The sequence below is a fragment of the Hyaena hyaena genome, unplaced genomic scaffold (genome assembly GCF_003009895.1).
Source record: "Hyaena hyaena isolate Hyena2069 unplaced genomic scaffold, ASM300989v1 scaffold_891, whole genome shotgun sequence".
NCBI classification, from domain to species: domain Eukaryota; kingdom Metazoa; phylum Chordata; class Mammalia; order Carnivora; family Hyaenidae; genus Hyaena; species Hyaena hyaena.
The window spans coordinates 648,709-661,243 of NW_024081525.1; the positions used below are offsets into that span (position 1 = coordinate 648,709).

Consider the following 12,535-nt stretch of genomic DNA (forward strand, 5'->3'; position numbering starts at 1 on the left):
GTTTGAAAAGATTAGCATACACATTATTCACTCCTTGATTTACTGTTGATGGAGGAATTGACTTTCTCCTCGGGTACTTAATTTTAATGCATTCCCAAACTATTCACAATCTGAGGAGGCAAGTACCAACCAAGCGAGTATAGACCTTGTTGTCATTGTGGTGTTATGTAGATTATTTTGGTGGCTGGAAAATGTCTAGATTTCGTATCTCAGATCAAGTTCGACACTAGTTGCCATTCAGCTACTGGGTGGCTTTTACGAAGGCTTTTGAAAAAGGGTGCTTGTTGGGATTAAGGAAAGTTTGATTATTTCAAATGGAGGTTTTCAGACATGAGCAAAATATTATTTGTACGGCCTGTGGAACGGTGTGGGTCACATCCTCGCGAAACCATCAAGGTTGTGTGAGGTAAAGATTAAAGCCACTTCCCTATGCCAGGGTTGCTGCCTGTATTGAAACAGCATTGTCAAGGAGCATTATAATCTCAAAGCAGACAGTCCTATCTCTTTCACCCAAAATTAATGAATTTGCTTGAAGGATGCAAGATTTAATTGCTGATGCCTGCAGACGTGCAAGTAATACAGAGCAGTCAGCCGCATACCTGATATTTTATTTAACAGGCCACCAAGTAAGTTGTGTGCATCTGAGGACAAGTGGTAAGTGAAAATGGCATATAATAGAACAGATTACTTGAGGGTCACATTTCTTTTTATTCTAGCCATCAGAGCTGTCCCAGTTGTGTCTGTGTCCAAAGCAAGCTATCTTCTTAGGGAAGGGGAAGAATTCTCCGTGTTGTGCTTGATAAAAGATGTGTCTAGTTCCGTGGACTCGATGTGGATAAAGGAAAACAGCCCGGTGAGTGGCATGTTCCCTTTATTTTCCCCCAGTCGATGGTTCTGTCTTTGTGGGAGATTTTAAGGTGTTTTCTTTTTTCTTTTTTTTTCTTTTTCTTTTTTCCTGTAAAAGGGTCTATTCATTGTCCCGGGGATGGCTCAGCTGGTGTGTGTGTATGAGGTGGGCTGTCTGGGCGTGTGTCGAGATGCAGATTTTCCCCTTCCGTAACACCATATGTGGATGTGTGTCTTCATCATTAAGGACAAATACATGTCATTTGGTAAATGTATGCTGAGAAAATCAGAAAGAGAATTTGAGACTTCTAGTACCGTATGCTGTTTCTTTGGCTTTCGTGAGGAAACTTTTAAGAAAACTGATGGTTGCGTCCAGTACCTTGAGTTTTCAGACTATTATCAAAACTGTCCAGGTCAGATTATTTAAAATATTGGGAAAAGTTGCCCATTTTTTTCCCTTTCATTTTTAAAAAGAGTAAGTGGTCTCAGATACTAACCAGAGAGCTCTTTGTTTTCCCACAAAGTGGCCTATCCATTTAGAGATGGGTTTCTTTTTTTGTATTGATCTGACTTCGCCCTCTGAGGCTGGTTACCTGAGATCAAGTTGCTAATGGTTTTCTGTTTGTTTTAGTCACTATTAATAAAATGGTTATCTTTAATCTGAAACATTTGGACATGTTTAAGTTCTCATTCATTTAACAAATGCATATCGAATGTCTACTAGATGTCAGATAGGCATCTCTAAAGTAAATTTTAGCCAGTTATATGAAGTTTTCTTCCCCCCTCTAAATACTCCTTAATAGCAAAGTCTTTAAAATGTCTAAATTCCCAAATATTTTGTTTTAAAATTCCCATTGACTGAAGTTTCAATAATTTTTATTTGCATAATTTTGGCCATCTAGTTAATTAGCTATCACCATGGTTTTTCTTCAGTGTACACAGATGCATTGCACTGAAGAAAACATAGCATATATTTTCCTTCTCTTCCTCTTCCTCTCCTTCCTCCTCATGCTCTGTATTCAACATTGGTAATTTCATGCCTGTTTAAAGAATGCTTTGCTAGGTAAGTAACCATGGTGATTAGCGTAATGCAAAGTACTATGATGGTATTCACATAGACTTGTGATGGATGATACCTTGCTAATGAAGCCTGCCATTGACTAGGAGAATGGATTGTACTAGACTTGTTCTTTCAAACCAGAGAAACAAGTTTTAGTTTCCATATCATATGATTTAATAAAAACGATGGCTTATGTATGGGTTTTTGACTGACCTTCTAAAACACAATCCTCTATCAATTGGCTTTCTACAATCCTTGCTTTCAGATGAGAGAATAGTTTATACCATGTGTGTTTTTGAGCCTCTGTATAACTTGGAAATTAGCCTTTTTTCGATGAGAAATTAAATTGCCCCAGGCAGTTTTGTTCCGAACCATTTTTCCCAGGAGTACTGCATGCCATTCCCAATTAATCCACTGGCACTGGAAGATAAGCCTTCAGTATGGGGAGCTCTTTGGGGAAATCCCAGTGTGCACCTCAAGGGTTAAGGAAAACCAAATCACATGCAAACAATATGTAATGTGTGACTTGCAGATGGGGCTCATGGCTCTTGGCCAAGGTTCTTCCATGAATCTTTTGTTGATATCCTTTGGCTGAATTTGAAATACTGAGCACTGTTAGCACTATGAAATTATTTTAAAAATCCATGCTATTTGATCCTGACCCGTTAGACTAATGAGCTCACAATGAAATTTAGGATAAGATGACTGTTCCAGAGTTTTTGCTGTTGTGTGTTTTAAAACATAAGAGAGTCTTGGCATTTATTCAACACTTGTGAATCTTGGTTAGCTTTTCTAATGCTTCTACACCCTTGTAGTTTTACTTTAAATTGGGACATTTGACAGTATCCTAAAAATGGTCTTCAGGTTTGGTGCTGGTACCGCATCACAGAGGACTGAGGTATTCCTTCCCTCTCTGACATGTTCATTGTTCCTGTTTAACTCCCTGTTAGAAGACCTTTGGGCTCTTCGGAGAACTAGAAGGAAGAGATCCCATAAATCTAGAATGTGGTAGGTTACCTATCCATCGTCGCTCTGCCTTGGCAGAGAAGTCTATGACATGATGGACCCAGAGAGGACAGAACAATGTCACCTAACCTTACTGTTGCATCTTACTGATTGATCTTCTGCAGCGAGATGGCAGATTTCTGCCAATTAGTAGTAGAACCGCTTGGAAGGGAGTATCTTCAAATCTGCCTAGTGCTTCAGATGGGAAAGGCCTTTCAAGACATTTCTTTCAAGACCTTTTTTTCCTCCCTTTCAGAAACAAAAACTGAGACTGCTAGTATCCCTTGACTTGCTCAAGATCTCACAGTTCGTTAACAGAGCAGGTTTCTCTTCTTTTTATTTCAAAACATTCAGCTTTGGCAGTCTGCTCTTATGTATGCTCATTTTAATGTAAAACATTTTTTCCAAAAATATAATAACATGAGAAAAAAAGAGAAACGGATACAATTCTATCATTGCATGTTGCAGTGCTATGCAATGGAAATGTAATGTGAGCCTCCTGTGTAATTTAAAATTGTCTGGTAGGCGCATGACAGACAGTAAAAAAATAAAATTGATTGTAATACATTTTCTTTAACCTTGTATAGCTAAAATGTTATGTAATAAAAAGTGTCAATGGGTTATTTTGCATTACTTTTTGATATTAAGTCTTCAAAATCTGGGACATATTTTATATTTACAACACAACTCAGTTTGGACCTCAAGCATTTCAAGAGCTCTGGTAGTCTTTATGTGGCTGTTTTTTGTTTTTTAATTTTAATTGTGCATGCAAGCAGTGGAGAGGGTTGGGAGGGGGTGGAGAGAGAGAGAGAGACAGGAGGCAGGGAGAGAGAATCATAAACAGTCTCTATACTCGGTGAGGAACCTGAAGTGGGGCTCAGTCCCACAACCCAGGGATTGTGACCTGAGTCGAAATCAGAAGTTGGATGCTGAACCGTGTGACTGGTCTTTCTAAACACTATATTGCCCACTTTTTTTTTTCATATGTCTTTTCTCTCTGCCGCCATGCATATGTATTATCACATGGTTGCAGTTTTAAGGTACATTCAGTTTAGGCATTTTAAGTAGTATAAACATTTTTCTTATTTTCACATTCATGACTTTGATACTTGGTATTTTAGGTCATTCTCTGAGATTTCACTGCAGTAAATACTCTTGAGCTATTTTTTTTTAATTGAATTATTTCCTTGAGCTAAATTTGCTGAAATTGATCAGGGGTATGAACACACTGCCAAGCTGCTTTCCACAAGGATTGTTCTGATTTACAATACTGTCAGAATGGTCCAATGCTAATAGGTTCACCATGGCCTGGCCAGCGAATACCCTTGATCTCATTCCATGTCAATATCAGCTCCTGTTTACTTTCTTTTTTTAGTTGTTATTTTTTCAATAGGAATGTGTTCATATTACAGAAAATTTGGAAGATGCAGAAAGCTATTTGGTATTCCCTTTAATCTTTTCAGAGAGTGGCTATAGTTTACATGATGTTTTATTCCCGTGATATTTTCCACATAAGACTTCTCTCCATGGGCGGATGGTGATATCACAACAGTAAATTTGTAGCTTTTTCTCTTCAGCTCATGCTTAAGTAATTTGGGGCTTGGTCTTACATGTCTTACATACTTTGGAACCCCTTTTAATAGTTGCCAAAATTCTGCTGGGTAAGAACTGTAAGATGAACTTCCAAGCTAGTTTTAGACATTGTGATTCTACTTTTATTCATGAAAATAATATAAATATTAATAGAATGTGATTATTAGAGATGTGCTTTCTTTCAATCACTAGGATATAAAATTAAAAATACGTGTCACAGAAAATATTGATATGATCTAACTCTGCTGACTCATTGCAAATATCAGTATTCCATGGTATTTCCTATATAGTAACTTCTAAAATTTGGCACTGTTAAACAAATATTGAGTGCTGAGGAGGATTTGGAATTATGCATGCCATGCTATTAAGAAATGAATTTTCATGTTTTTTCCAATCATAAATAGTGACTATCTTTCAATATAATCCAGTAATATGAAGTGTTCCAATGACAGACTTGTCATGATGCTTTATTATTCTTACTTAAGTAGTGTATAATGAATGTTAATATGGAGAAGTTAATTGCTGCTATTTTTAATTTATCTAGCTAGGAAAGATCCTGAATATAAATGTTATGGTAATCTTTGATTTTTTTTTTCTCTCCTTCTGTAACCAGCAAACGAACGCACAGCCACAGAGTAATAGCTGGCATCAAGGTGACTTCAATTTTGTACGTCAGGAAAGGTTGACTATCAGCTCAGCAAGAGTTAACGATTCTGGAGTGTTCATGTGTTATGCCAATAATACTTTTGGATCAGCAAATGTCACAACAACCTTGGAAGTAGTAGGTAAATATCTCTATGGGAATGTATAAAGTACTGACATTAGTGAATGAAGAAATTGCTCGAGAGTTCCCTTTTTATGTTAATAGAATGTTGAAGTGATTCTTAGAAATTTTATTATCACGGAATGAATGAATGAATGAATGAAAAGGATCATGGTGGTCTTTTCCAATGAGAGCACAAAAGCAAATTCTACCAGTTGAATAGAAGGGAAGTGGAAAGATGTAACTGAAGTTGTTTAATAAATGGACCATTTTCTGCCATCCAACCCTCCCCACTGAACAAATAAAATGTGAAGTGGAGCTTTCTCAAAAGTTCTAGTCCTTGGTGGATGACTTGATATTTGAAATGGGTATAGACCTTCTCTATGGAGGAGAGCAAATGCTGAGAGCCTAAAGTATTTCTCTGCATCTTTTAGAGAGATGCCTCAGTCTTTGGTTATCTTTTTACTGTGCAGGGGTCTAGTTCATTTGTCACAGGAAAGGCTGAATTGGCCTTTTTCTTCGTAGTTCCCCCGTCGCTTCACTCTGTCCTCCAACCTTAGAGGCTGTAGCATAAATCTTCAGGAAGGAGGTCCTCTGGGGTTAGTAAGGTCATTGGTTCTCCCTAGCATAAACTGGATCATGGTACCCTGTGGTCCTAAATGCCTTGTAGCCAGTACGTACAATGCAAAGGTTTAACCTTTTCTTCCCTACTCTGGAAATCTCACGAAATACTTCTTTTCCAAGATCCACTTAATGGGAGCAGAATATAGTGAAGTGCTGTTTTTGATTTACTGGAAATAATAATAATTTTTAAATTACTTTACACCTTTTTTTTCTTTTGAGTATTGTTTGAATTTAATCTATGTTCTCATCTTTGTAAGGCAGTTATAGTCTTAGTTCTTGACTTTGATTAGGTACTTGCGAGGTGGTGAAACTTCATCGTGAGCAATAGTAAAATGATGTGATATTTGTTTTCATTTCTCCTCTTTCTCCCATGTTTCTTCAATAATTTATGAAGCAATGTTAGAGGTCTGTGATTTATTCCACAATAATCTCCTATAATTTTGGTGTTTCTGCCCATGTTGTAGTGGAAAGCATTACTGACTAAATGTGGAAAAGACCCTTTACTTGCAATTATACAGTCAGCATGCAGAAAGAGTATTATTACTTTTTCCCTAAACGTGATTGTGAACCATTTATTAATTTGAATAAAAAGCTATGCTTTTAAAATATTAAACTCCATAAGTGCTAATTTGCTAAGTTGATTAGGGAGCATGTTGATATATCAGCTTCAGCTCCAGAAAGCAATTAGTAAGGATGTTTTGAGCATATTATTGTATGTAATCAGATTTTTAAAATCCATTCATCAATTTCCAAGAATATAACTGTATAACTGGAAGGACTTGTGGCTGTGAAAACTGAACCTGGTTTTATATTGTTTCAGAATGGGGTGGGATGGGATGAAAATGGGGGAGACAAAGAGAAAAGTCCTTTCTTTTGAGGCTGGATTTGAAGATGATGTGGATCTCTCTTCTTGGCCTTTCAGCTAAGATCAGGTGTGCATAGGATGTGGAGTGGCTTTGGGACGGTCCCCACCTGGTTTTGAATTGGACCTGTGCCACCTAACCTTTCAATGCACCCAACTTTACCTCTGCCTGCATTTCCTCTTCTGAGAAACACAGCCTCTAACTCCAAAGGCTGCGGAGAGGAGAAAAAGCAATAGATTTTATAGACGTGCCTGGCATAGAGCTTGCACTTGATTAAATGTTATTAATGTGTCATCTATTTCTTATTGCAGAAGTACCTGAAAAAAGTCATACTTTATGTTCAAACAACCCTGATGGAGTTCTTTGATCCTAATAACTCTTATACTTCATGAATCTGAAGCTCTATTCCACTCTAGGACATAAAACTATGTTGAGCCTGTAAAGGACCCTAGAAAATTCTAGAGGAACTTAGGTAGTTTATATATGGTGATGATGAGAGAACTCACTTCAGTGCAAATATTGTCTGTTGTCTGTAACAGTTGAGTGTTTTGCTTTGGGTATGTTTGAATGGATGACCTTAAGAACCTGGTGGGGCACCTGGGTGGCTCAGTCACTTAAATGTCTGACTTCAGCTCAGGTCATGATCTCACGGTTCGTGAGTTCGAGCCCCGCGTTGGGCTTTGTGCTGACATCTCAGAGCCTGGAGCCTGCTTTGGAATCTGTGTCTTTCTCTGTCTCTCTGCCCTTCACCACCTCATACTCTGTCTCTTGGAAATAAATATTAGAAAAACAAAAAAATGAATGTGAAAATGTAACATAGCATTCAGATGAAATATTTATTCCCTCAAATTAACCTGAATTTGCTTTAAAAATGACAGGAGGCTTTAATTATGATTTAGGTATTAGAAAAATGTGGTGGTTTCCATTTTCAACTTTCCTTTGGATGATGTTTTATTCTCACCTGTGAGAGATCCTTTTCCATTACTGCAAAGGAGAGTCAGACTCTACTTTTGCTTCTGAATCTATAGGAAAACCAAAGGGCAGTCGATGCTGTAATGACAACTCCTGGGCGACCTTAATATCTGTAGCCAAATAGTGCCAAAAATAATGAAAAAAATTATTTAAAATTTTACAATTCCTAAATTTGGAAAAAGAATTGAAAGAAGAAAATGAAAACTCTCCCATAACCCCAGTAATGTGATGTAACCGTTTTTAAGATGTGGTTTATTGCTTATGTTTCTGTATGCAGCAGGGTTTCAGTGATGCATACACCTTTATTCTGTCTCTCTAACTGGAAGTATTAGATGGAGAATCTAGGGATAGGTTACAGTGAGAAGAAGCCAACCTTGGCTGCTCACAAACCTGTATTCAAATCTGGGCTCTGCCCTGGTGCAGCTAGCTCTAAGCTTTCCAGGGACTGGCTGTCTTTCAGCTCTAAATTAGGAGTTCTAAGCTTTCTCCCTCAGTATTATTATGGAATTAAATATTTGTCATGATTATTAATTAAAATGTAATGCCAAACTACTTAAGGCAGTTCTTGGCACATAGCAAACATTCCATAAATGGTGGCTATAAAAATAATATTGGCAATTATTTTATTACTTTTTTAAGGTCTTTCTTATATTATTGTTATACAACCATTTCTAAGGACAACTTTATTAACCAATGCCCTGATTTTTTAAAACGATTATATCCAGGGTAGACAGCCATTCATTTTGCATGTAGCTATCCACTAAGAAGAGTTCTCCAATGGAAATCACAGGGTTAATTGGAGAATAGATAATTATAGAAAATCTATATTGCTAAATGCTTTCTGAAAGAGTTGTGCCAACTTACAGTGTGTGATTCGGCATGCTACTTTTACCCCACTTGCAAAATTATTGAGTTTCTTTCAAATCAGTTTTGCTATTTTTCCATAGGATAGATATACTTTATGTTTTAGCAGCTCTATTGAAGTTTTGCTATTTTTAATAAGTGAAAAGTGATACCTTATTTTAATTACCAGTTTAGGGGCACCAGGTGGCTTCGTTGGTTGAATGTCTGACTCTTGATTTGACTCAGGTTGTGAGATTGACCCCCGTGTTAGGCTCCATGCTGAGTGTGGAGCCTGTTTGGGATTTTCTCTCTCCTTCTCCCTTACTCGCTCCCTCCTTCCCTTCCTCTCACCTTTCCCTTCCCTCCCCCTTGCCCCTCTCTCCCACTTGGGCTTTCTCTTTCTCAAATTAAAAAAAATTATTTCCTAGTTTAAATATTTTTCCATCTATTGATTTTCATATTCCTTTTCCTATTACCGTAATCCCTATTACAGTATAGACATTTAAAAATACTTATGTATTCAGATTCTTAGGACTTTCATGATTTTGATTTTTTTTCTGTTCTTTTTTTTTTTTTAAATGTTTATTTGTTTCTGAGAGAGAGAGAGAGAGACAGAGTGTGAGCAGGGGAGGGGCAGAGAGAAAAGGAGACAAAGAATCCAAAGCGGGCTCCAGGCTCTGAGCTGTCCGCACAGTTCAGAGTGGGCCCCAAACTCAGGAACCACGAGATCATGACCTGAGCCGAAGTCAGACACTTAACCGACTAAGCCACCCAGGTGCCCCTCTTCTCTTGTTTCTAAAAAGTCTAGGAAACTGTCCCCTCTGTAGAAGTTTGACAGGAGTTAATTCTGTTGTTAGTTAAAAATACAGTTTGATTATAAGAATGCTGTCCTTGATTTCATCTGTGATATATTACATAATGAGATAATAGGTTTATTTTTCTTCAAATACTAAATGACATATTTCAGCCTCTTTATTAACCATTTGACCTCTCTTCCCCTCTTAATTTCTGACACCTTCTTACCAGATATACAATTACACTGGGTCTGGGTGTGGGCTCACCACTGAATCCCAACACTTTCTAACCTAAGAAGTAGTTCTAGAAGACTTACAGGATGGTGCTAAATCTTTTTTATTTTAATTTTTTTTTTTGTCATTTTTTAAACATTTACTTATTTTTGAGAGCCAGAGCATGAACAGGGGAGGGGTAGAGAGAGAGGTAGATACAGAATCCAAAGCAGGCTTCAGATTCTGAACTGTCAGTACAGAGCCCGATGCGGGGCTCATACCCACAAACCACAAGATCATGACCTGAGCCGAAGTCGGATGCTTAACCAACTTGAGCTGCCCAGGAGCCGCTGGATGGTGCTAGATCTTGAAGAAAGTTGCTAAAGAGACAGAGATGGAAGAATAAACATTTCAAGTTTGTCCTTTCTGACTTTTTGACTGTAATTCTACAAGATTAAATAGAATGGGGGAATAAAAGGTACAATGGCAAGTTAAAACATTCTTACTCATTATTGCCTATTAGTACCTGACACCAGTCCATTATCTTTGTAATCCAAAGGTGATGTTGTGTTTTCTGTCAGGTAGCTGTGGATAATAGTTCCTTCCTGTTTTGTTCCATTATAATCAGATAAAGGATTCATTAATATCTTCCCTATGATGAATACTACAATATTCGTGAATGATGGAGAGAATGTGGATCTGATTGTTGAATATGAGGCATATCCCAAGCCTGAGCACCAACGGTGGGTCTATATGAACAGAACCCTCACTGATAAATGGGAAGATTATCCCAAATCTGACAACGAAAGTAATATCAGGTAAGAAGAGAGCCTTATACGGAGGATTTGATATTTTCCCCATCTTCCCTGGGCTTCCCATGGTCTATTTCTGTGACGCATGAATGTATAAGAAGACACTTGGTGTAGAAAGTAGTTTAGGCCTGCTTCCTGAGGCTTCAGACCAGTATTTCCTTTTGCTTTGTGTTTAGAGCACGCACAGAAGTCTGTGCCTCCGTTTCCTCATTTGTGAAATGGAAGATTGTTCACTCCCAGAGTCTGAGGCTAGTTCAGAGCAGTGGCCAGCAAATACTAGAGACACATTAAAAATGTTTTTTTCAGAGAAAGAGGAGAGTTCGTGCCTTGAATTCTTTTTTTAAAAACCGTAAGAATTGTTGGTCGGAATGCAAACTGGTGCAGTCACTCTGGAAAACAGTGTGGAGAATCCTCAAAAAATTAATAGAACTCCCCTATGACCCAACAATAGTACTGCTGGGAATTTACCCGAGGAATACAGGAGTGCTGATGCATTGGAGCACATGTACCCCAATGCATCATGTTCATAGCAGCATTTTCAACAATAGCCAAAACATGGAAAAAGCCTAAATGCCCATCCACTGACAAATGGGTCAAGAAGATGTGGTTCATCTATACGATGGAATACTACATGGCAATGAGAAAGAATGAAATCTGGCCGTTTGTAGCAACATGGGTGGAGCTGGAGGGTATTATGCTAAGTGAAATAAGTCAGGCATATGTGGATCTTGAGAAACTTAACAAAAGACCATGAGGGAGGGGAAGGGGGGAAAAAGTTACAGAGGGGGAGGGAGGCAAACCATAAGAGACTCTCAAATATTGAAAACAAACTGAGGGTTGATGGGCATTGAGGAGGGCACTTGTTGGGATGAGCACTGGGTGTTGTATAGAAACCAGTTTGGCAATAAATTATATTAAGAAAAAAAAAAACATAAGAAAACTAAGCCTCATTCAGTAGCTCTGGGCCAGGTAGTGAACCCAAGTAGTGTCATAGCACACACACCTCTCATTTGATCCTCAAGACATTTATGATGAAAATAGAGGCATTCATAAAATAGTAGTAAGTGCAAGAAAACTAGTAAAGAAAAATAAATACAATAAAAATAATTTAAAAAAATTAAAAGAGTAGTCAAAGTAGCTTCTTTCTTGTAAGCTGCAGGTGCTTCTGCCTGTGCTGCATTGTTCTAAGTACCCGACGTGTAGTAAGTCAATAATTTTAGTCCTCGCAAGCCCCATGATCAGGCACTCTTATTTCTATCATTTCTGTAGAAGAGGAAACTGAGACACAAGTGAGTGAAGTAGCTTGACCAGGATCAAAATGGCTACCTGAGGTAGATGCCCAGTTGGAGTTTGTATTTTTTTCCAGTCAGGAACTATGGGCTGTTGTAGCAATGTGGGTGAGAGCTGACGTCCTGGGCTAAGATGCAAGGGTGGGAGGGAGGCGAACAGATTTGGGAGGCGTCCAGGCTACCTCCATAGGGAGACTCGGTGGTTGAGGGGGGCGGGAGAGAGAGGTAGCTGCCAAAGACGGCCCTTTGGATTCTGTGTCCATCAACCAAGTTGGATAGTGAGGGGTGATGCCATTCAAGGAGGAGGAAGGGTTGGCAGGAGCAAATACTGCGAGTTCAGCCTGGAGTTTGTTGAATTTGAGGCTCACCATGGGCTCTCAAGTAGAGGTGTTCAGCTAGAGCATCCTGGGTCAGGTTCCTTAGAAGTACGGCCTGGGACAGGGATTCTGGGCCAAGGGCTTCATTAAGGGAAAGAGGGACGTGCCAGGGAGTAGGAGAGCAGGGCAGGGGGGATAAAGGAGGAAAGAGAGGGTGTGGGTGAGCAGCAGGCTGATCTCAGGGGTCCTCTGGAGCTGGCCTTTAGTCCCTCCCCATGGGCAGTCACTCATTGGCTGTAGACCTGGAAACAACAGTCAACTTTCAAGTGGGCCGAAGTGTCCAAGGGCAAGACTCATGAGGATGTCGCAAGAATGAATCATTATTTTTTTTATTTTTTTTTCAGTTTATTTATTTATTTATTTATTTTTACAAATAGTTTATTGTCAAATTAGTTTCCACATAACCCTCAGTGCTCATCCCCACAAGTGTCCTCCTCCATGCCCATCCCCCCCTCCCCCCCAAGAATGAATCACTATTAGC

At 38.7% G+C, this 12,535-nt stretch overlaps 1 protein-coding gene across 2 annotated transcripts in view; it reads left to right on the plus strand.

Annotated features, from left to right (window-relative positions):
- Positions 1-12,535, plus strand: part of KIT (KIT proto-oncogene, receptor tyrosine kinase) — an 87,186-nt gene that overhangs the window by 40,281 nt on the left and 34,370 nt on the right. For both annotated transcript variants that reach the window (XM_039220464.1, XM_039220465.1), the window contains exons 4-6: positions 717-853; positions 5,118-5,289; positions 10,205-10,394. In XM_039220464.1, coding sequence (XP_039076395.1) covers positions 717-853; positions 5,118-5,289; positions 10,205-10,394 — 499 coding nt within the window. The remainder of the gene's footprint in view (positions 1-716; positions 854-5,117; positions 5,290-10,204; positions 10,395-12,535) is intronic.